This window comes from Rhea pennata, chromosome Z, assembly GCF_028389875.1.
Source record: "Rhea pennata isolate bPtePen1 chromosome Z, bPtePen1.pri, whole genome shotgun sequence".
NCBI lineage: Eukaryota > Metazoa > Chordata > Aves > Rheiformes > Rheidae > Rhea > Rhea pennata.
Window position 1 is genome coordinate 16,110,228 of NC_084702.1, and position 23,048 is coordinate 16,133,275.

General features: G+C 49.3%; 1 protein-coding gene across 4 annotated transcripts; it reads left to right on the plus strand.

The window, feature by feature from the left end:
- Nucleotides 1-11,010: 11,010 nt before the first annotated feature.
- TOPORS (TOP1 binding arginine/serine rich protein, E3 ubiquitin ligase) lies at nucleotides 11,011-16,097 on the plus strand. 4 transcript variants are annotated; one of them, XM_062600260.1, is made up of 2 exons: nucleotides 11,011-11,025; nucleotides 12,815-16,097. In XM_062600260.1, exon 2 carries the CDS (start codon nucleotides 12,818-12,820, stop codon nucleotides 15,830-15,832), a length of 3,015 nt encoding a protein of 1,004 aa, XP_062456244.1. In that variant the 5' UTR covers nucleotides 11,011-11,025; nucleotides 12,815-12,817; the 3' UTR covers nucleotides 15,833-16,097. The 4 variants fall into 4 exon arrangements, with proteins under 4 accessions (XP_062456244.1, XP_062456242.1, XP_062456243.1 ...); XM_062600258.1 differs by lacking the exon at nucleotides 11,011-11,025 and adding an exon at nucleotides 11,194-11,551; XM_062600259.1 differs by lacking the exon at nucleotides 11,011-11,025 and adding an exon at nucleotides 11,194-11,362.
- The last annotated feature ends 6,951 nt before the right edge of the window (nucleotides 16,098-23,048 follow it).

Genomic DNA, 23,048 nt, shown 5'->3' on the forward strand with positions numbered 1-23,048 from the left:
TATCTCTACCCTTTGTCTGGAAATTTTGATGTGTGTCAGAATCCAATACTCTCTGGCCAGGTTCTTTTAGATATTCTACATGTGGAGGGTTTAATGTTTAATATCAAATTTACTTACTACTTGTTACTTTGAAGTAATTTGACATTACATGGGATTTTGATTCAGCAGAGTGATACAGCAATATACTGAAATCACAAGTATAAGTTACACCTAGCAGAATATAGTAATTGCTACATACAGTTGAGTCACAATACAAATGTGATTCCCATTACCAGTTTCTACAACATGTTCACCATTATGATACTGGGTATCCCCAGTCACAGAAAAAGAAATACATGAGTTCAAATCCGCTCAAGCCCATAGCTCTCTTTGAAGCTCTTATGTTACTAACTCAGATTTTATACTCTGTATTGGGCTGAATCACATATACCACTCCCAGTCTTTCCCCATTCTGATCTGGTTAACTCAGGGAGATAGTCACATTCTCTTGATTAACTAAGGGAGAAATATTTATACAGTCAGCTGATCCACTCAGTTGTGATTTAGTTAGTTGATCCAGTCAACCGATACAGCCCTCTCTCTAAAATAAAGGCCACCCTCCAATCCCCTTTGTGTTGAGACAAATTCAGCTTACTTTTTACAGCAGCTGTAGTCGGTCACTCTTCACATCCTTTCCTGAGCTTCAGAGGCACATCACCCTTGCCCATCTCCTGTGAGTCTTCTTCACTTGTAGGGGTTTACTGGTCAGTTACAGTGTGGACAAAAAATTCCAACTAACAGCTATGAGCATCTTCAGGAAAGTTCTGTGGTTCACAGCTGGACCCATTCAAAGCTCCCTGTTTAAGTGAAGCTGTGATTCAGGGCATATCCAGTCCCCCCCAGGGGTGGATGTTGGGGGCAATACTGTTTAACATCTTCATTAATCACTTGAAAGACAGGACCAAATGGATCTCCAGCAAATTTCCAAATGATACAAGCATTGGAGGAGTGGCTGATAAATCATAGTTGTATTGCCATTCAGAGGGACCTTTACAGGCTGGAAAAATGGGCAGAGAAGAACCTCACGCAGTTCAACAAATGAAATTGCCAGGTCCTGCCCCTGGGGAGGAATAACCCCATGCACCAATATATGGCTGGAGGCCAGTCAATGGAGAGCAGCTTTGCAGAGAAGAATCTGGGGATCTGGTGGACAACAAGTCCACAACAACATGAGCCAGCAGTGCGCCTTTGTGGCAAAGTGGGTCAACGATACCCTGGGCTACCTTAGGCAGAGAATTGCGAGCAGGTCAAGGAGGAAGATCCTGGCCTTTTCACGAGCCCTGGTGAGGCCACGTCTACAGTGTTGAGTCCAGTGCTGGACTCCCTCGTACAAGAAAGACATGGACATACTGGAGCTAGTCCAGTAAAGAAACACAAAACAGTTAAGGGACAAAAGTATCTTTCATATGAGGAAATCTGGGACTGTTCAGCCTGGAGAAGACTGAGAGGAGATTTTATCAAGGTTTGTAAATATCTTGAAGGGCAGGTATAAAGAGACTCTTATCAGTGGTACTCAGTGACAGGACAAAAGGCAACAGGTACAAACTGAAACACAGGAAATTCCATTTGAACACAAAAAAAATACTTTTTAACTGTGAGTACTGAGCACTGGAACGGCTTGCCCAGAGAGACTGTGCAACTCTATTCCTGGAGATGTTCAGAGCCCACCTGGAAACAGTCCTGCACAATAGCCCAGTTGTAATTGACCATGCTTGAGCAGAAGGGTTGGACCAGAGGATCTGCAGAGATCCCTGCCAACCCCAAATATGCTGTTATTGTGTGATATGTTCAGTGCTCACAGCACATCACCAATATGCTAGGCAGCTAGAGTAATACCTGCACTGAGGTGTAAGCTTTTGAACCTTCTAGTAATATCCAAGCATAATATCTCACATGATTCTGCACCAAATTCTGTATGTCAGCAAATGCTAAATGCAATGCTATACTTTATTAGCTCAGCTGTACTACTTATGCTAAAAACAGATTTTGTCCAGTTGGAAAATGCACCTTTTGTTGTGATAACATTCTCAGGCTTCCATCTCTGACACACAGTTATTTGGAAGAATATTTGCCAGCTTGTCTGACAGCAAAAGTCTCCAAACAGAGCTGAGGTTAAAAATGCCACAGAAAGTGACCCATACAGGAAAGTCCTTTTTTTCCTCCCTCTTCTTTTTTTTTTTTTTTTTTTTTTTTTTTTTTCCCAGCAAATGCTACTGTTTCGTGTCTGAGTCATCAGGGGCTTTCAAGAGAGAAGAGCTCATCTTGATCCAGTTTCCTATGGGCAGTTCTCTTAAAAAAAAAAAAAAAAAAAAAAAAAAAAAAAGAAGGCGGCAGCAGAACAGAATTAGCCTGGTAAGGCACATTCCACCATGTACAAAAACAAAAAAGATTCTTGTCTTGCATATTTTTCTATCCTCAGCCAGAACATTTCAGAGACTTTAAGGCAAGAAGAAACTCCCATAACCTGAGCCATACCTGAGCGCTCAGAGACAACAGCTCCACACCGTAGTTAAGACCTGGGTACATGCTGGTGCAGAGTTTCTTCTCCAAATCCTCTGCCCTGCTTGCAGCCCTGTCCTTCTCGCCTGGCTTCCTCTGCAAACAATGTTCCCCATGATACTGCCTGCATAAACAACCAACTGCTCCTTCTGTGAACCGCAAACCTCCTGTTGGACTCACTGCTGTAATCTGCATTCTTGTATAATACAGAGCAGTGAACTTTACATGATCTTTTCTGCAGACAGTCCACAATTTCTGCCCTAAGTCACAGCAGGTCTTTTAGAAAAACTTACAGACTGTCTTTGAAGGTCTTAATTACTCTGAGAATCTCCCTTGTTCCAGTGTGGAATTAACTACTCTTAACTGGAGTAGTTAACTTTTCTCTGAATTTCTCTTGCCTCAGATTTCTCTGCATCACTGACATCAGCTTGACTGAAGCCAAAGAAAGAATTACTCTGACTAGCTCACAGAACTTTTTACTTCAGAAAGTCACTGCCTGTAACTTCTAAAAAAAAAAAAAAAAAAAAAGCATAACCCCCACTCCAACAGATTGCACTAGCACAATGCAGAAGAGGCTCCTGTAAATTGGGAAGGGATGGCTCATTGACAACAAATGTGTATGTCCCACTCCCTTTCTTCTGGAGTGTGTGAGCTTCCTCCCTCAGGTTTACAGTGGAAAAAGCACAGTGGAACAAGCATGCCATCTTTTCTAAACAGTAATGTGCTTTCTGGAGTGAAAACTATTGCTGGGCTGAAAGTTGCTAATACTGAAATTCAGAACAAATCTGCCAGGGGCTTTTACACTAATTACCTGTACTTGAGGAGGAACTGAATGTTAAAACCCACACTGCCTTTCCTTCAAGACCTCAACAGCCAAGCACAGCTGTGTCAGAAATCCAGTTTAGCTAGCAACACCTCTCATCATCTGTGCTGACTTCTACAGGCACACCAAATTTAGTCAAGCTTCACTAAGTGTGAGCTTTCCTTCTGTTATGCCATAACCTCAAGGGTAAGTTTTCAGAGCAGTGCAAAAGCACTGAAATCTGTGATATTAAAAGGAATGTAGCTAAATCCATGTGTGCAGCACAGTTGGAGTCTCCCTTGGCATTCTTTTAGGATGCAGTCTTTTAATTGCAAACAGGAAATATGTCGCCTTTTAGCAGACAGCAGCTGAAGGTACTTCCTGGGTGTAATACAAGGATTAATCTCATTGCAAAAGATAAGTGTGTCATACAGCATCTTCAGAGAAAAGCAGCTCAGCTTATTAAGAAATGAAACAACTTATGTCAAGGCTGCATATGAAGTGAATTTTGAATGCTGCTTTTTATGAAATGCTGAGCTTATATTCTCTTATTTCTAAGGATTCATCTGTTTCATAAATCACTTTCCATTCATGGATCAGGTGCTTAACCTTGGACAATGATCCTTATGGCCTTGGCTGCAAGACAAAGCAGATATGTTTTGAGTGTTGGTCATTAGAAGTTCTGGACAAAAGGTTCAGAGTGAAGATTTACTGGAATGTAAGAAGTTGAGCTGAATCTAAAATTCAAACTTCTGAGACTTCTTTGGTTGCCTGGAGTTTTTCAGTGCATGATTTATGATGATTTTAAGGGCACAATGCAGAGACTTTTCCAGTTGAGGTGGCAGTTTCAAAAGCTATGGATGCACATGATATTGATCTTCACCATCTTTAAAAAGCTGCTATTAGTAGGCAAGTAGTAGAGACAAGCAGAAAGGTGAGCTGCAGAGATAGAAACTCTTGAGTTGTGTCCTACTCACTAATCTTGAAAGATTTTTTTCCTAACATATACAAGGACTTTGATCTCACTTCTGTATAATCTGGAACAATAAAGCTGTTCATCGCTGCTGTCATCATCCTGGTATGGCTTCAAGAGCACAGCAGGAGTTTTGGTATTCTGGAGAATTCTTTAGACCGCAGCACAGACTGCTGCTTGGTGCTGTGGTGGCAGTACAGAAGAGAAGAGGGGAAAACAGAATCTGACCAAGGCATATAAGAAAAAACTCTTGGGACTCTGTTCTCTAACATCTGCAGAAATATCACACTCTAATTAGATAGTGACACTGCATTAGTAAGCCAAGGTTCTCTTTCTGCTTTTTTGCTGTCACAGCATAACGGATCAAGGTCTGGTTAGCAGCATGGATGTTCTCAGGGGTTTCATCTCTGATATGAGCTGTTTTACCCTTTGCTTCCATCTTCCAGGAACTAGACAATGGGTTATTGTTGGTCTTTAGAAGCTGTTGGGAGAACCACACCTGAACACTAGGTTAAATGTTAAGGAGTGTCCCGTTAGAGTGTGGAAGAAGTTCTGTCAGGGATTCTTCTTTATAGCAGGTACAGCTAGACCCTGGCGGGCTGGCGATCAGATCTGGGAGAAATCCTTAAGAATGGTTTGCCATCTTGTGGCAGTTTACAGGTAAAACAGTTTTGCATAATGATGAACACTCAAACATGCAGAGAGCATATGTGTCAAATAAACCACTGTCAGGTTTGGAGAACTTAGTGACGTACTGGTGACACACTCGACACAGGAAAGGAATGTGTCAACTAGTTGCTTATATTGATATCGGTGCTGTTCCTTACAGGTGATCACTCAGAGGCCTGGTTTCAGCCCTGGCAAGTCTCCAGGGTTTAGTTTCTTCTCAATGCCTCTTCAGTGTCTGGCCTGCTTGCAAGTAGTCTCCTTTGTGGTGCAGTGACAGCTGCTAAGAGTCTGCAGCACCCAGAAGCTAGCAGCTTCAGGTCACTAGTGGCTATCCTGGGGTTTGGGTCCCTTTTAATGCTTTAGAAGCAGCTTTTGGTACTGGAGTGGGGAGGGTAGAAATGCATTTCATCTAGTCACCTATTATGGAGCACCTTCTGACGAAATGAAGAGGAAGCCAACAACTGACTGATCCATGGGAACTCGGAATCCCCAGCAACTCTCTGAGGCCTCCACTCCGCTCACCTCACAACTTGCCTCTCTCTCTTGGAAGAGTGTGTTGTCGCAGATGATGTTCTTGGCTTTGCACAGTAAGAGCTCAGGAACCCTTTGTGAGTTTGACCCCCCCCAGGCTTCACCTCCAGAAAGGTACCTAGCCTGCCTGACCTCAAGTCCCTGCAACACAGAGAGCTCCTCTCTCTCCTAAGGGTACAAACAGTTGGTGGATTCACCAGAGACAGAGAAGGTGTGAGGCTGACCATGCTGTACCACATTGCACAAGGCAGTCGTTACATTGAGCTGAGTGATATGCTGACCTTTGTGAATGGCTTAAACTCTAGGCTTTCTGAGCTCTCAAAACAGAGGAAGGCATTGCTCTTATCATCTCCCTTTCCTGTTTTGAAGCTATCATAATTGCCTTTAGTCACTTTGCTTCAGAAAGCCCTGCTTATAGCCTGTTTACACTCTTGCCCATGGTCAGCTGGCTTTTCTTCCTCTTGCCCCCTTTGCTCCATCTGTCTGGGCTTCAGGGACTCTCTCACTGAAAAGCCCTACTCATGAAGGATAGGCAGCCAGACCTTTGAGCTAGCTGAGGGAATTGCTCTACCTCATAGTCCGCTTCTTGCCCAGTACCTGACCGCATTGCTTTGTTCTTGTGACTGCTGGTGTGAACTCATTCTTGGCTACAACATGATTCCCTTCACCTTGTGCCTGAAAACTTTACTTTTTCTTCCAGTTTGCTTTGCACTTGGCCTTCGCACTTTTCTTCTTGACTTCTATCCTGGTCTCCCTTTTGCCTTTGTCTCTGACTGGCCTCTTGTGGGTTTCCTGTTCCCTCTCTTCACCTTTCAGTCACTTCCCACAACTCTGAGATCTAAACTCTTGAGAAGGGCAGTCTGATATGTCAGGAAGTCTTTCTTGACTGGAAAGATTTCTTCTCTTACCTCCTGTGGTTAGACAAGGACATCAGGAGAGCCATTATTACAGCCTTGCCCCTGCACAGCAGGAACTCTGAGTTTGGAAGAACAAAGCTTTTTTATGTTGCTGCTGCTCAGTCTTCTTTGTATTCGGGCTTCTCATCAGTGCACTTTCCCCATGTTCCAGTTCTAAGAGTTGATCTTCTCTCAGGAGATGCTCCATGTTCCTTATAGATAGAAGAGGACAAACCCTGTCCTCATGTGGAGGAGCTCCAGCTGCTCTGTCTGCCTGAGGAAAGCTCAAAGCCAGGCAGCTGTGAAACAACAAGCCTGACGTCTGGAAGCAGCTGAGCTACAAAAAGACCACAGAAGCAGCCTGGGTTGAAATACCACCCACTTTTCTGTGCTTCCCCTGACAGCAGGCTCTCACGAGGGCCTTGGGCCTCCTCAGCCGCACGTGATGCAGAAGGCATGGAAACCTTCAGCCATGCCATTGTCTCTTCTGAAGCTGCCTCTTGATTGAGCGAGGATGACACTGAAGAAACCTCCATTATCATAGTCAGCTAGGTGACTGTAGGTCACAACATAAGCCAGGAGAGACACAGGCATCAGCAGCACAACAGCTGTGAAGGCAGGCTGCAAGCTTTGTGTAGGAAGTGGGTGAAATTCTTGTGTAGCCAGTGAAAAACTGCATCACTGAGGTTGCACCTTGGGCTGCCCTTTGAAACCACCTGAAATGCCAACTCTGCATTCCTCTCAAAGCAAAGGGTGTCATGCCTGCACAGCCAGTGCAGGCCCGTTGGGGGAGCATGTGCTGAGCAGAGCTGCTTTGAGAGCTAGCTGTGCCCCAAATCTCCTTACAGAATGGGATGCAAGAGGCCAGTATCATTTTATTTGTGCCTCCTTCTGCCAAGCAGAGAGGGCCCGCTCTCAGCCTCTAGAAGCTGAAGCTCTGCCTGCTGTCCCTGGCATCTCTGATCCCTCTAGCCTCTCCTGGTACACGCATGGCATTTGTGGCAGTAGTGCTTGAGCTTCACTGTTGTGCATATGAACTGTGTAAAAGGCAAAGGGTAGAGTGTTAAGGGCTTTATCAGCAAGGCTTTAGCATTGAATCCTTTGCTATCCCAATGTCACTGCAATACCAAAATACAAAAAGGGATCAAATGGAGGAATTTCTGTCCACACTGACAAGTCTCTCTGGCTTGCTCTAAATGCAGGAGGATTTCAGGCACCCTTGAGCCTCTTCTCAGGAGAGCAAAAACTAAAACAGATAGGCACCAAAGGGATTCAAAAGACATCTCCAATATGCAAAGTCAGAACAGCACATGCCTTCACATGAGTGAGGATGAACTGGTGAGACGCTAACAAATGCCCACCTAGACTCTCAGCATTGCTGCTGTGATTTTATGTAACAGAGGAGCCTTTGAACAGCAGCATTTGCAAACATTTGCAAGCTTGGCACTGGAACAATATTATCATTGCCCACATAGAAACAGTGGAGAAAGCTACTAATCCTTGTGAGAGCAAAAGAGACTCTGTGAAGGTGAGAACAGAGAGATTGCCAAAATGTGTGTGCCAAAGTGTATGTGTGTGCAAGAAGAAAAGGTAGCAGGACTAAAGAGCAGCCTTTGCAGCTGGACAGGCAGAGAGGAGCACCAGGTTGCAAGCTTCGCTCTGGCATTGCTCCTCCCAGTGCTGCCCCAGTGTCCCTGTGCTTGGAGGGATGTGGCAGATGATGGAGGTAAGGGCAGAGCGAGGAGAATGACCTAGGTTGGGACAATGAGCTGGGCGAGAGCTCAAAGCACATGGGAACACAGGACTTGCAGTGAGGCAGGCCCAGGGTGAGGGCAGGAACCAGAGTAATGAGAAGCCTGGGGAAAAGGCAAGCATAATACAACAGCCCGTGGTAAGGGCTGTGCTGGGGAAATGGCTGGGCCCGGGGAAACGGTCTGGCCTTGAGGAATGGCCTGGGGAAAGGGCAAGCCTGGGGGAACTGCCTGCTCCAGTGGGAGCAGCAAGAAGGAGGGAAGGTCCTCCTTTCTCCACACACAACAGCTTAGGACAAGTCAGTCCTGGGCAGGAGAAACCCCCCTGAGTTCATCAGCTCAGCGAGCGGGGCCATGGCAGACATACTGTCCCAGGACAGTGTGGGGCGCAACATCCCCCAGCAGCCCTAGTGGGACCTCCGAGCCACCCTCTAGTGCTGTGGCAGAGGCTCCTGTAAGGTCACACCTGGCTGCTTATGTAAGCTCTCCAGAACCATGGGCCACCACCCGGCCAGGGGAAGGAGCCTGTGGTGGCTTCATGGCTGCTTGCTTTTGGCTGGAGCACTTCACCTACGGGTCATTTTGGGGCTGCTCTCTGAGTTGCCTTACCCTGGGCAGAAGAAGAGACAGGACCTGCAGGGGAGGGGTGAACTGTGGCTTATTCTTCAGAAATGAGGAGGAGAAAGGCTCCCCAGAGCAGACTGCAATGGGCATCCACAGCCTTGCCAGGGAGAAAAACTGCCAGCAGCTTGGCAGAGGATGCAGCAGTGCTGAGCTGGTCCCTGGCAAACAGGTATGAGAGAGCACGGGCATCAGCTTGGATGGGCAATACCAATGGAGCCTCATAACTCTCCCGCAGGGAAAGACATTGCAGGAAGCCTTCCTGGAGGTGCCCAGCCCTGGTACATGCTCAAGAGCAGACACGGGAGCACACCGTGCTCAGCAGCCAAGCCGAGGGACCTGAGAGCAAACTAAGGCAGCAACTGCTACCAGTGGAGACGGCCTCCAGGCTCCTTCGCACTTGGCTTGCTTTCTCTGCTACCTGCAAAGCCTGGTGGGGAGAAAAGGGTGGGGGGGACCAGTGCAAACACACCAGATGTTCTGCCCCCTCCAGCCACAGCTGGGACATCCCCCGGCATAAAGCACTTCCCAAGGCTTGTCTTCTAGCCAGAGCCCTGCTCTGGCTGCTCCTGCTTCCTCTTGCTTCCAGTAGGTGCTTCCACCTGAGATGGTCCATGAGAGTCACCCAGTTGAGCCAGCTCTCCCCATGGCCCATCCATGGTCTACAATGCACAGTGGCAGTGCTAGAAGAAATGCAAGTAAATTCTGCCTTATATCTTCCTGCAGACTGCTTTGGGTGCAGCCCAGAGAACTACCCCATGTCAGAGCTCGAGGACAGGCCTGAAGGGCCTGCCCTGAGCAGGGCCAGGGCTGGCAGAGGCAGATCCCTGCCTTGTGCTGTCGCTCTTTGCACCCCAGTAACCGTGTTTCTTCTTCCCATGATTTCTTTACAGCACAAGTCCTCCAGGGCCTTTCAGTACATCAAGCTGTCTGTGCAGAGCAACTGGGGGAACCCGGAGTACACCTGCATTTACCGCGTGCAGGTTCACGGGCAGGTGGCAAGCCGGAGCTCATCTCCCGCGGCAGAGGAGACAACGAGCCCGTCTCTTAATAAGAAATAAAGATATCAAAGGAAGGCAAGGCAGGCGCAGGGGAATGGCAGTGCGCGGTGTAACAGGGCCCTGGCGTCACGGCAGTGCCGAGGTGGGTCCGGGGTAGCGGCAGGGTCCTGGGGAGCGGCAGGACCGGGGCTGCCATCGGGGCCGTGGGAGAACCTCGGGCTGGGGAGAGGGGCGTCAGGGGCAGCGCCATGCTCCAGGCTAACAGCACGGCCCACATCTACCACCGCAGCGCGGGGAGCCACGGCTCGGGGGAAAACGGTCGCTCCCGGATCACGGCGAGGCCTGGGGTAGCGGCCGTCCCGCGGCAGCGGCAGCTTTGGGGCAGCCGTAGCCCTGGGGTGACAGGAGCTCCACCTGCCCACAGCCGCGGGGCAGCAGCGGCGCCAGCAGCCCCGGGGGAGCGGCAGCTGTGGGGCAGCTGTGGTGCGAGGGCAGCCCCAGCAGCGCCAGGCTCGCGCGGCTCCGGGGAGCGGCAGCCCCCTCTCAGAAAGCGCCGGACCGCGCCGCGCACCGCGATGCCCCGCAGCTGCCAGCAAGCCCAGCCCAGCTCCTCCAGCTCTGCCAGACGCAGCAGGAAGAGGCGCCAGCGCTGAGCGAAAATCTTGGTGGGGCCCTCAGTGTGCAGCGAACGTTGGTTCCCGCTTCAGCAAACGGCGGCAGTAGCTGCTCGCCTCTGCGCTTGCGATGGCGACGGTTCATGGCCGATCGCCCGGGGCAGCCGCGAGCCCAAGGTCGGTGGGGGAGAGGCAGGGGGTGGGGGAGGGGGGCGGCGCGGAGCCTGCGAGGGGACACGCCGGGTCCGCGCGCTCTGCGCCGCAACCGAGGTGCTGCCGCCTCCCCGCGGCCCCGCAGCACTTCCGCCCGCCACCAAAATGGCGGCGGCGGCCGCGCAGCGGAAATGACGCCACAGCGGCGCCCGGGTTCCGGCCGGGAGCTGCGCCGCGGCGTCGGTGCCTCGCTGGCGGCGGCGGCGCCGCGGGCGGTTCCGCGGGGCAACGCGGCGGCGGCGATGTCGGAGCCGCGGCGGCGGCTCGGCGAGGGCGGCCGTCGCCGCCACCCGGCGGGGGAGACGCCGCGCCAGCCGCCCGGACACTGCCCGCGGCGCCAGCGCCCGCATTCAGCGGTGGCCGCGGCGGCGGCGGCCCGCGCGCGGCGGCGGCCGGCGGCGGAGGCCGCAGCGGCGGTGAGTGCGGCGGCGCGGCCGGGCCCGGGTCGCGGGGCGGCGGCGGCGCGGGCTCTGCCGCCCCAGGCCGGACCCCGCCAGCGGGGCACGGCGGCCCTTCTGCCTTCGCTGCCCCAGCTTCTTGGCCGGGCCCTGCGCGGGGTGCGTGGAGCCCCCGGGACCACAGTCGCGCGGGAGCTCGTGCCCCCCGCTGCGACGCCGGGCGTCTTCAACAAAAACAGGGAGTTTTTGTTTCTGAGGCAGCCTGCCTGGATGCGGAGGCCCCGCGTGGCCGTGGAGGGCGGCAGGAAGAGCCCCGGGTGGTCGGACGGAAGCGTGCGCTGAGTGCGGCCCACCGGTGCGTGTGCCTCCTGCAGCCGCGGGATGTGGCGTTGGCGGCCCCGCAGAACGGAGACGGGCAGCAGCGCTGCCGTCCGGGCAGCGTTCACCCCGCTGTAGCCTAGTCTGAAGGCGACTGCTTTGTTCTTTAAAAGACTACTCAGACTGCTCTTGTACTTTTCCTGTGTGAATTGGAAGCGTGCACCAGGTGACCCCTTGTTGATGACAGTATTATTGGAAAAGAATGACAAAACATTCTTTTGAGTGAAAGGGAAGATAGAGCAAGTCCTTTTTGTAGTCTCCAAAAATGCCAGCATGTTTCAAGTTCCCATTAAACTTGCAGCACTTAGATTCAGATTGTACTGTCAGAGAGCACAAGGCCTAGAACTGTAGCAGCTAATTTTTATAATACCAAGGCATGTGTAGATGAGTTAAATCATAGCACTTCATGTATTAGTAGCAATTGACAAAAATATCTTTATAGTTTCAAAAAAAAAAAAAAAACTTTAATATCACAGAGTAAAGAACTTAGTGCAGGTATGCGGCTAGTGATCTCTTGTGTGTATTTCTGGGAGCATTTCTGAAGCTGCTTTGTCTGACTGTTGTCCGTCCACCAACCATGAACCTTACTGTGTGTATCTGTTGCTTTTCCTGCTCATTTTTGAGGCATCCTACTCTGTAGAGGCTTCCAGCAGGGTAGAATTACTACAGATCACAAAATACAGAGTGCTGACTGCCAGGAGAATTGCCAGTCGGTTACCTATCTGCATCATCCTTGAAGAGCTTTGTAGACATAATCTACAGCAAGGAAAAGGCTGCTTAACCCTGAGAGAACAGAACAGCATAGTAGAGAAAAGGTGTCATTAATAAAAGATGAATATAAAGTTGAAACACAAAAGTGTTCCTTTCCAAGTCAAAAAGAACACCAGTGTCAAGGCTAAGGGCCTAAGAATAGGAAGAATACCAGTGTTTTGGGGAGCAGTACCTGTCAGTTGCTGAGGTTTCTGGTATGTCCACCTCAGTAAGTGAGTAGCTGTTTTGTTGAATATATAGTCACACAGACTCCTACCTTCCTGAAAAAGAGGTGATGGTGCAAATGAGAACTTCCCCTGAAGAATGTAGGAGAGAGGACAGTTTTGCTCTTGCTAGGGAAGACAGATTAGTTTCCTTCAGTAAGCAGAGTAGGATTTCTGGAACTGTCCCAAGCCTGGACAATTTTCAGGGTCATTCTTTTTTCTCTCTGTGTTGGAGTGAAATTTAACCATGACATCTAATTTGTGGGTGGAAGCAGTATTCTGAGGAGAAGCTGACACAAGGAGTTATGTCATTGTATCTTTTTGTTTGGTACCGTTTTGGAGCTTACATTGGTTTTTATAACCTAAAGGAAGGATAGCATGGGTTTCTTTGTCTAGACTTTCATGTTTTTTCTTCTCAGGATGGGTAATGATCTTTTTGGTTTTGTGCTTTATAGGACATGACTTCAGCGGAGTTTGCAATGGATAGCAACTTTTCACCGAAAGCTAGCACAAGCAAGCTGCATCAGACAGTGCCAACAGATGCATCTCCTGACTCTAAATGCCCTATCTGTTTGGACAGGTTCGACAACGTTGCTTATCTAGATCGTTGCTTGCATAAGTTTTGCTTCCGTTGTGTCCAGGAGTGGTCAAAAAACAAAGCAGAATGCCCACTCTGCAAGCAGCCTTTCCATTCTATTTTCCATACAGTTCGTGCTGAGGATGACTTTAAGGAGTACGTACTCAGACCATCAGAAAATGGCTCTTTTGCCAGCCCTGATGGCCGGAGATTTCGTTACCGTACTACGCTAACAAGGGAGCGTCGCACTTCGTCTTACCATCGACACACTTCCTCTTCTCGAAGGACGCTGTCCCCTCCAGATAACGGGATATTGTTTGAAGGATTGTCAAGCCAACCGGTGCGGCAGAGAGATGGAGAGATTCAGCAGATGATAAGGAGGCTCGCCTCAAGGAGACAAGCTAGTGCAGAGGGCAGATCTCTGCGGCAGATTCAGGAGGAGGACATGGTCAACTTCCGCAGAGCTCTCTATCGCACTGGTGTGCGTGTTCGTAGTATTCAGGATGGTGGCCGCTATCGAGATATTTCAGCAGAGTTTTTTCGACGGAACCCTGCTTGCCTTCACAGGTTGGTTCCCTGGCTAAAGCGGGAACTTACAGTCCTATTTGGTGCCCATGGATCTTTGGTTAATATTGTACAGCATATCATCATGAGTAATGTGACGAGGTATGATCTGGAAAGCCAAGCCTTTGCTGATGATTTAAAGCCATTTTTGCTGAATCGGACTGAACATTTTCTACACGAATTTGTCAGTTTTGCCCGATGTCCTTTTAACTTGGAGGCATATGATCAGCATGCTAATTATGACTGTCCTGCTCCATCGTATGATGAAGGAAGCCACTCGGATTCATCAATTATTACAATATCTCCAGATGAAGCAGATTCTCAAGGTCTAGATCACAGTTCATCCGTGACCGGTATTGGTCAAGCTCCCTGGGATGATGAAACTCCAGGGCCCTCCTATTCCATCTCAGAAGAGGTTCATGCAACCATAGCTTCTCCTTTGGAGACTTCAGAAAGTTCTGATGAGGACTCTGCAACAAAGAGAACTGAAGTGCAATCCCAGTTGCAGGCTAATACTGATTCACATGACAGTGACTCTTCTTCTGACAATTGTGTTATTGTTGGGTATGTTAAGCCTATAGCTGAGAGGACACCAGAACTGGTTGAATTGTCTTCAGACTCTGAGGAATCAGTCAAGGAAGAGAAAAGGGAAGATGTGAAGAACCAGCAGCTGATCCAGTTTCACAGTTGTAGTGACAGTGAACTAAGCAGGAGTTCCTCACCACACTCCCCTATATATAACAAGAACCTACGTAGTTGTAAAAGCTGCTTATCCCCTGCAGTTGAGAAGATGGAGTCAAAAGATGATGATAACAAAAGTAAAATAAAAAATCCGTCTGCACAAGAATCAATCTGGAGCCCCTCTTCAGGGAGGGACAGGATGTGCTCTCCTTGTAATCACAGACTATCCAAAAAGAGAAGGTCCAAGAGTCCACAATCCTATTCACAGTACAGCAGAAGCAATCTTGGCCACAGGACTAGGAGGGAACATCATAGCAAGGACCGGCTTAAAAGGAAACGGTCAGGAAGCAGAGATAGTAGTAAACATAGGAGCAAAAGAAACAAGAGGAGGTCAAGAACTCGTGACTCTAGCATCTCTCGAAAAAGCCAGAGACGCTCTTTAAGTCGTGAGAGCACAATATCCAGAGAAGTAAGCAGATCACGATCCCGTAGCAGAGGCCATGGCAAAAGAAGATCAAGAAGCAGAGACAGTGATCATTACTATATAAGAGACAACTATCAAAGCAGATACCAGTGGGGTTATACTTTTTATAGTCGAAATGTGGTAGGAGATGGCTACGAATCCTCATATAGGAGGAGGACTCAGTCTAGTGCTCACTATTCAAGACAATCTGCTAGTCCAGAATACAGGATACAATCCTTTACTGAAAGGACAGATCCACATAGTCAGAGAGGACTCCATGAGAGACATTATTACTATTATGAAAGATGCAGGTCAAGGAGTCGATCAAGTAATAGGTCCAGGACCCCTTCTGGAGGGACTGACAGAATGAAAAGTGAAAAGCCTAGTGGAAAAAGAAAGTACAAAACTCGCCACTTGGAGACTGCACTCAAAGAGAGTACAGTTTTAGAGAAAGAAAATGACCCGAAGAAAACTTTGTCAAAATTCAGTGACTGCTACAAAAGTGAAGATAGCCTTTCAGACAACCGAGCAAGTAGTGAGACAAAGCGTAAGAAGAAGAAGAAAAAGACCAGGAGTCCAAGTGTGGAGATAGTCTATGAAGGAAAATTGACAGATACAATGAGGCATCATAAGAAGAAAAAGAAAAAGCACAAGAAGAAACATCGGAAACACCACCTGAGTAATTCGGAACATTCTTCTCCAGTTGTGATTACAATTGATAGTGATAGTGACAAGGAGCCAGAAAGTATTGAATGTGACAGTAGTATTACTTGGACAGGCTCAACCCAGGTAAATGAGGGAGAAAATGATTTTTTCTCTTCTTTTCTGGGAGAGACAGAATGTAAAGATGTTTATAAGGTCAGCAAGGAAACTGGAGCAGTGGATAAAAACTGTAGTATTGCTTCCATAAGAGAGGACTTAGATAGTGACATTGGAAATATTGATGTCGAGCTTCAGGAAACATCAGCTGATCACAGTCTTGCAGTGGTGGATAACATTAGCAATACAGCTCACACAGAAACCCCAGCTAGCCATGTTCAAGGAGCACAAGGAACATCATCCGCTCAACTGCCTTCTATCAGGACTTCCTTTTTAGAGGACCCAGAGAGACCACCATTGATACTAAGACTCCCAAAGAGATTTGTCAACAGATCCTTTTGGTCTGACTCCACAGAAAAAAAAATGTAGCATGTTTTACAACGAACACTTCTTAAAATTGTGAATTTGTTTTAATCCTTTTTTTTCCCATGGAGAACAGAACACCTCATATGACTTGTGTGCGTTATAGATGTCTGAGAAGTGTGTAAAATCCTTGAATGTGTGTGCACTTTTAAGTCCAAGAAATAGAATATTGCTAGTAAGTAACATTAAAAGTTTCTCAGAAGAGTGTTTGGAAATTGTAGCCATCCTGTATTCTCATATTTTGTAAAATATACTCTCAGAATATTTCAAATTCATGTTTTTTTCTTTAAAAAAAGAAGATAAATCTAAAGCCAGAAAAGAAAATGCATTTTCCAAGCGTTGCTCTCATTATAAAAGAAAAAGTTGTACAGTTCACAAAAAAATCATTCAGTTCTGCCATCATTTTGGTCTATGTGGGTAAAGTTGGTATTTGCTGAAAAATATTCAGTGATTTCTACGTAAATCTTGGACAAGGCTTCCATTAAAGTAAAAATTAATTCTGTCAAAATCCAAATAAAGCAATAAGACTTTTTTTAAAAAAAAATGTATCTGTAAACTGTTTATATACCAAGCAGAACACTTGTTTCTAATTTTTGGGTATCTTACAGTACAAACTGTAACAGTCTGTACTGGTAAGGAATAATTTAGGTTGGTGCCTTCTTGAAGTCATGCTTGTCACTTAAGGTTGTTGTCACAGCTTCTATCAGATTGCTCAGGATCTGAGGAATATGAATATTCCAAAAGCTGGAGATTCCACAGCCTCTCTGGGGAACCTGTTCTAATGATTGAGTATTCTCACTGTGAAATCTTTTTTTTTTCCAAATACCTTTCATATTTCTGTTGTTGCAGCCTCTGTCTGTTCTTTCTTATCCTATTTATGTGCAACTCAGAGAAGACTGTTCCTCTTCTATATACCATTAAAAATTTGAAGACATCGGCATTATTTGTAGCTTTTGAGATACAGTGACTCCTGCTGCCCTCACTGCTTTAAGCTGTATTTCAGCCACCTCAGTTTGCCCCAGATGTTCTGCTGCATATATACACAAGGCACAGCGGTCAGACAGGTTTGTATATTTCAGGTTTGTGTCTTCTCTGTGTGCACAGCAGTAGCTCTTGGTGTTGAACCAGAAGTTACCTTCTGTTGCTGCTGAATTTTTTGCTAGCTGTCTTGACTGATTTGGATCCCATGTGGTTGTTGCTAGGTGGCTGTGCATAAGAGGCATTCAGCAGTATGGAAGACTCCTAAGTTTTTACAATATCTAAATTGGCAGTCAATAGTCAATTTAGGAAGCTACTGAATACAGAGTATTACAGTCTGCTTTATTCACTGCAATGAGTAGAGATTGCATTATGAATCTGTATTAACAAGGTGACACCTCACTTCAGTCTGCTGTCAGTGGTTTTCAGTGTTGAAGAGGATGCCATCCTCACTGGAAAATGTATATTTTTTTTCATGACAGGTTGCTAGGCTAATCAGTGCAGTGTCAGAAAGGTGTAGAGATTCAAATAATAGAATCACAGGATCAGTAATGTTGGAAGGGACTTCTGGAGATGATCTAGTCCAACCTCCCTGCTCAGCAGGGTCACCTAGAGCATGTTAGACAGGGTTGCATCCAGGCAGGCCTTGAAGATCTCCACAGGAGACTCCACAACCTCTCTGCACAACCTGTGCCAGTGCTCTGTCACTCTCACAGGGAAGAAATTCCCCCTCATGGTCAGCCAGAACTTCCTGTGCTTCAATTTCTGCCCATTCCCTCTTGTCCTGTCACATGGGACAACGGAAAAGAGTTTGTCCCCGATCCCTTGAACCCTCCCTTCAGGTACTTGTACACATTGATCAGATCCCCCCTCAGTCTTCTCTTCCCCAGGCTGAAGAGGCCCAGCTCTCGCAGCCGTTCCTCACAGGGCAGATGCTCCAGCCCTCTAATCATCTTTGTAGCCCTACACTGGACTCTCTCCAGTAGCTCCATGTCTCTCTTGCCTGGGGAGCCCACAACTGGACACAGTACTCGAGATGAGGCCTCCCCAGGGCTGAGGAGAGGGGCAGGATCACCTCCCTTGACCTGTTGGCAACACTCTTCCCGAAGCATCCCAGGATACCACTGGCCTTCTTAGCCACTAGGGCACATTGCTGGCTCATGGTCAACTTGTCATCCACCAGTACTCCCAGGTTCTTCTGTGCAGAGCTGCTCTCCAGCAGGTCAGCTGCCAGCTTGTACTGGTGCCTATGGGAGGTAGTTTTGTCACAAATAGTCAGGCTACTGCAGAAGGTAATCTCTGGGGCTGGCAGGAGAATGTGATTGATTTCTACAGAACTCTATCACGTGATTGTGTATGTTCAAAGCATTCTTAGTAGTGACCATCATCTGGATATCTTGGTAGCTGTTCTTTCCTCCTTCAGTATTTGGATCTCCTGTCTTACTGACAAGTAGTCTTAATGACTACTGAAAACATCAAAGTGGAGGAAAACTGTTACCAAGCTTCAGTCATGAGTCATCAGTCACTGTTACATAGGAGATGCTGTCTTAGATTGCTGCTGTTTTTACTGCCATATGGACCAAAGTGACCTTTTCAGCCTTCAGGGATGACTTAGGAGGCATGAATGAGACCTGGCTAAGGGTGGGGGGAGAACATGAAGAACAAAGAAGAGGAATTTTCATATCCCAGGTAGGAAACACAGTCCCAGCCTGAGAAAGCTGGGTTATGTGTTGCTTGTGGAGGACTGGGCTGGCAGCCCGGGAGCTTTTCGGAGGGACTCAGCCTTGCAGCCCAGCAGCACTCAAAAGACAGAGGACTAGTGCTGACTGTGTGATCTGCCTTATTGCACTTGCAGAGGCCAAACTACTGACCAGCAGCTACTCCAGGGTCAGCACCTGCTTTCAGAATCCCCGTCCTGCAAGGTCCTCTGTCCCAACCAGCTGAGGACATTTGAAGATGTAGTAGATTCAAGTCATGACTGCCAGTAGCCACTGAAAACCTCAGAATCCCTTTTGCTTTCTCTTTTGGGCTGACTGTTGTCTCAGTAATCACTTTTTGTCTAGTTGAACCTGGTGCTTGCCTGAGAGAATGTGAGCGTGGCAGAGAGGCTGCAAGGAAAGACGGGTCCATATCTACTTGCCCAGGCTTCCTTAACAGCTCTGGTGTGCATTTTCCATTGCAAATGTTCACCTCTGCTTCTTCATGCCTCATCTCACCATTTCCTATGTCACACGCTCAACAGCTGCAACCACCTACCCACATATCAGCGCCTCTGGTTTTGGCAGAGCGGCCAGGGTGCTACAAAAAACAAAGAGGACCTCCAAGGCTCTGCTTCTTCACAGATGCCCAATGCGGTGGAGAAAGCCTTGCCACATACACCTGCAGAAAACATAAGCCTGGAGCAAAGGCAACCAAAGGCAGTACTGCCCAAATGGTACCTTTCTGCCAGGTTAATGGGGGAGCAGCAGCTGGAGCTGCGGCTGCTGGATGACCTCCAGCATCCACAGAGAGCTTCAGCCACAGCAGAAAGTCTCCACCAGCCACACCCAAGCTGCTTTGAAGCTACTAGGTATCCTCTGATTGCGCAGGAAAACCCACTCCTAAGCCTGGAGTGAACATGTGTAAGCGCCAAAGTGCAGCCACGCTGACTGGGATCCCCCAGCAGGATCCTGTCCCCAGCGGAGGCTGTGAGGCAATGCTCAGGAAAAACAAGCTTCTCCCTCAAAACACTCCCACAGCCTCCTTCAGCAATTACCTCCACCACCAGTGTACGTTTGGTTTTAGCACCTACTAACTTTGGATGGACTTCCAAAAGGCGCACTTTCATCCACCGAGTAAGAGAAACCACGCCCAATATTAAATGTATTGGCCCTTTCAGGAAGTATTTTCAAAATATTTCCATGTTTTCAAAAACAATAGGGCTACATTCACCACACGAGAGCACTCGGAATATGTCTGAGCAGTATCTGGCTCGCAGTCGCAAGACTGCTGCTTGTGGAGATAAGAGAATACATCAAAAAACAAGTCTAGCTATCAGGGTTTCTAGAAAAGGAAATCCTACTCAGGTATGCATCTAAAAAGCAGGTATGTTAACTATTAAATCTGAGAATACATAACCTTTCTGGAGCATAGCCACACTTAACGGGCAGTGCTAATATGAAGTGTTTGAGTAACACATTATTTTTAATTCACCACTTCAGCAGAACAGTTTCACTAAAAAGCTGAAATGTTTCCCATTGCGTTCTTTTTCGTTACAAGACCTTCCTCCTCAAAAGAACTTTGGCACTGACGAGAGAAGCTGAAAACCAATGCTGACCGTGTTAGGGTCCTCTCTCTTCCTCTCCTGTCCTCACCCCGCTTCTCTTTTCACTCACTCTCTCCTGTTGCCTCTCTTGTTCTCCTTCAGTGCAGCAGCTTGCATCAGTAAAGCCCAGCTTGCAGAACCAAAGTAGATCTAAAACTGTCAGACTGACTGTTCACACAAAGGGATGGAATACACACGGCGAATGACACGACAGACTGGAGAAGATTTCCCGTGGCAAAGATGGGTTCTGCCATGCCCGCATTTCCCCCCTCATTTAGATGTGAGCATGTCGGAGAGGGGCACATCCAAGTACGCGCTCCTACCAACGGAATCGCTCCCCTGCCACCTTTTCCTGTTCTCAAAACATCCACGGCTGCATTACGTTTTGCACGTGCAGAACATGGTACTCAAAAGCACAGTAAACCACCACTAGCCCAAAGGAGGTACAGCAGCACTTTGCTGAAGTCAGCCACACATTGGTGCCCACTCAGATCTGCCTTTTTTCTCCATACAGCAGGAAAAAAACAATGTGTTCTCGATCGGCATCACATTAACGCAGAACAGGTACTCTTAGTGGGACCGAGGTGTTACCGTTCCTAGAAGTAATTTCCTTGCCAAGTTTTGCAACAGCTACACAAAATAAAGAGGCTCTTCACTCCAAGCCAGGATTCTCAGCATGCTGCAATCACTACAGATTATTTCTGTTCTCTTGTTGAACCTCAGGAGGTTCCTCTCTGCCAGCTCTCCAGCCTGCCCGGAACTCTCTGAATGGCAGCACAGCCCTCGGGTGTGTCAGCCACTCCTCCCAGCCTGGGATCATCAGCAGACTTGCTGAGGAGGCACTCTGTCCCCTCATCCACTTCGCTGACGAGTAAGCTGAACAAGACGGGAATGCTGCTGGCCTCCCGCTGGATTATTTGGCTTTGAACTTCTTTTGGCACTTGGCACCTTCAGGCAGACCATGTTGTCGTCACACGAATTCAAATGTCGGGGAAGGGGAGGTTGGTGAGGTGCTACGCAAGGCTTCATTTTCTGCAGTCCTCCAGCAGCAGAGAAGCAGCATGACGTATGTGGAAGGCTGATTTTCCCGGACAGCCTTGGTCGGAAGCAAATGGCTGAGCACGGCCTGCTGCATGGTCTGGAGGAGGACAGCGATTGCCTGGTGTGTGCTCCCTGCCACACTTGAGCACGACACCATTCTGGGCAGACTGCTGCTCCGCCTGTGCGGGAAGTGCAGGGACAGCCCACGGAACAAGGCCTGCACCGTCCTGCAGCCGGGGTGCCTTAGATCGCCGGGAACCAGCGAGCACCGCCACCACGGGCGTCACTTCTGACGTGCACCATGGCAGTGCGCACATCCCGGCGCAGCACCGCCGCACACAGGAGCCCCCGAGGCTGGCCCGTTCGCGGAGCAGGCTGCTGCTGGCCGTGCTCAGTCTGGACATCCACCTCTGCTTTGCTGCAGTTCTCTGCATTCCCTCGTGGCCTCGTTGCTGGAGGAGAGCAGGAACTAGCATGACTTAGAGGATGCTTAGAGAGTCACAGGAGGTATTGGACTTGGCGGTTAGGCTCTGCTGCACTGCCGAGAAGACTACAACCTCTGCTGACCCACACAGGAAGAAAGACTATGAACAACCTTCTGTAAACTGGGGAGTCCTCTCGCGTGCACCCAGTGTCTTCATGTACACAGCATTTTCTTCCAGCCAGGCTGTGGCAACTATCCCCATTGGGGACCGGAGCTGAATTACCAGAAAGCTAGCTTTGCCTTGCATTTCCTTTTTGCTTGCTTTTCCTTCCTTCTGGACTTGTCCTTGCCTGGCAGGCAACCCTTCCTCGGAGCTGCTGCTTGAACAAGTGGATTGGGAGGACTGCACCGCCACCCTGAGCAGGGCTGGACTTGTGGGGCATTTCCTAGGCGGTCGTGAAAACCCCAGAGCCGGTGGCATCTGCACAGCTGCGCAGTCCCTGCAAGCCTCCCGGATGCCCGGTTGCTGGGTGTCGTTAGGGCTCCACGCACGCACTCAGGCACACAGTTGGTCTTGCCCATTTCAGAGCTGCTGCAGGCAGCCCCAGCTTCCACCAGCACTTCATCTGCCCCTGGCGCTGGGCACAGGCAGCAAACGGAGCAGCAGAGGGGAAAGCGTCAGCCGCCAAGGAGAGCTGTCGCTGGCGAGCTCTGGGCGCGCGTCTCCAGAGGGAAAAGTCTCTGCACTCACTGCGGGGGACGGCGAAGGGAAGCGCCGCGCCGCGCTGTGCTCTTGCTCCGCGAGAGCTGCCCGGCAGCGCCCAGCACCTCCTGGTAGAGGTGCTGCGAGCCCCGCTGAGCACAGACCTGCCCCTCTCCTCCCCAAGCCCGGCGCCTCTTCCTGCTGCGTCTGGCAGAGCTGGAGGAGCTGGGCTGGGCTTGCTGGCAGCTGCGGGGCATCGCAGTGCGCAGTGCGGTCCGGCGCTTTCTGAGAGGGGGCTGCCGCTCCCCGGAGCCGCGCGAGCCTGGCGCTGCTGGGGCTGCCCTCGCACCACAGCTGCCCCACAGCTGCCGCTCCCCCGGGGCTGCTGGCGCCGCTGCTGCCCCGCGGCTGTGGGCAGGTGGAGCTCCTGTCACCCCAGGGCTACGGCTGCCCCAAAGCTGCCGCTGCCGCGGGACGGCCGCTACCCCAGGCCTCGCCGTGATCCGGGAGCGACCGTTTTCCCCCGAGCCGTGGCTCCCCGCGCTGCGGTGGTAGATGTGGGCCGTGCTGTTAGCCTGGAGCATGGCGCTGCCCCTGACGCCCCTCTCCCCAGCCCGAGGTTCTCCCACGGCCCCGATGGCAGCCCCGGTCCTGCCGCTCCCCAGGACCCTGCCGCTACCCCGGACCCACCTCGGCACTGCCGTGACGCCAGGGCCCTGTTACACCGCGCACTGCCATTCCCCTGCGCCTGCCTTGCCTTCCTTTGATATCT

What these genes read in the sequence shown, in the direction of transcription:
- TOPORS (XM_062600260.1), top strand. Translation starts at nt 12,818, where the DNA reads ATGACTTCAGCGGAGTTTGCAATGGATAGCAACTTTTCACCGAAAGCT.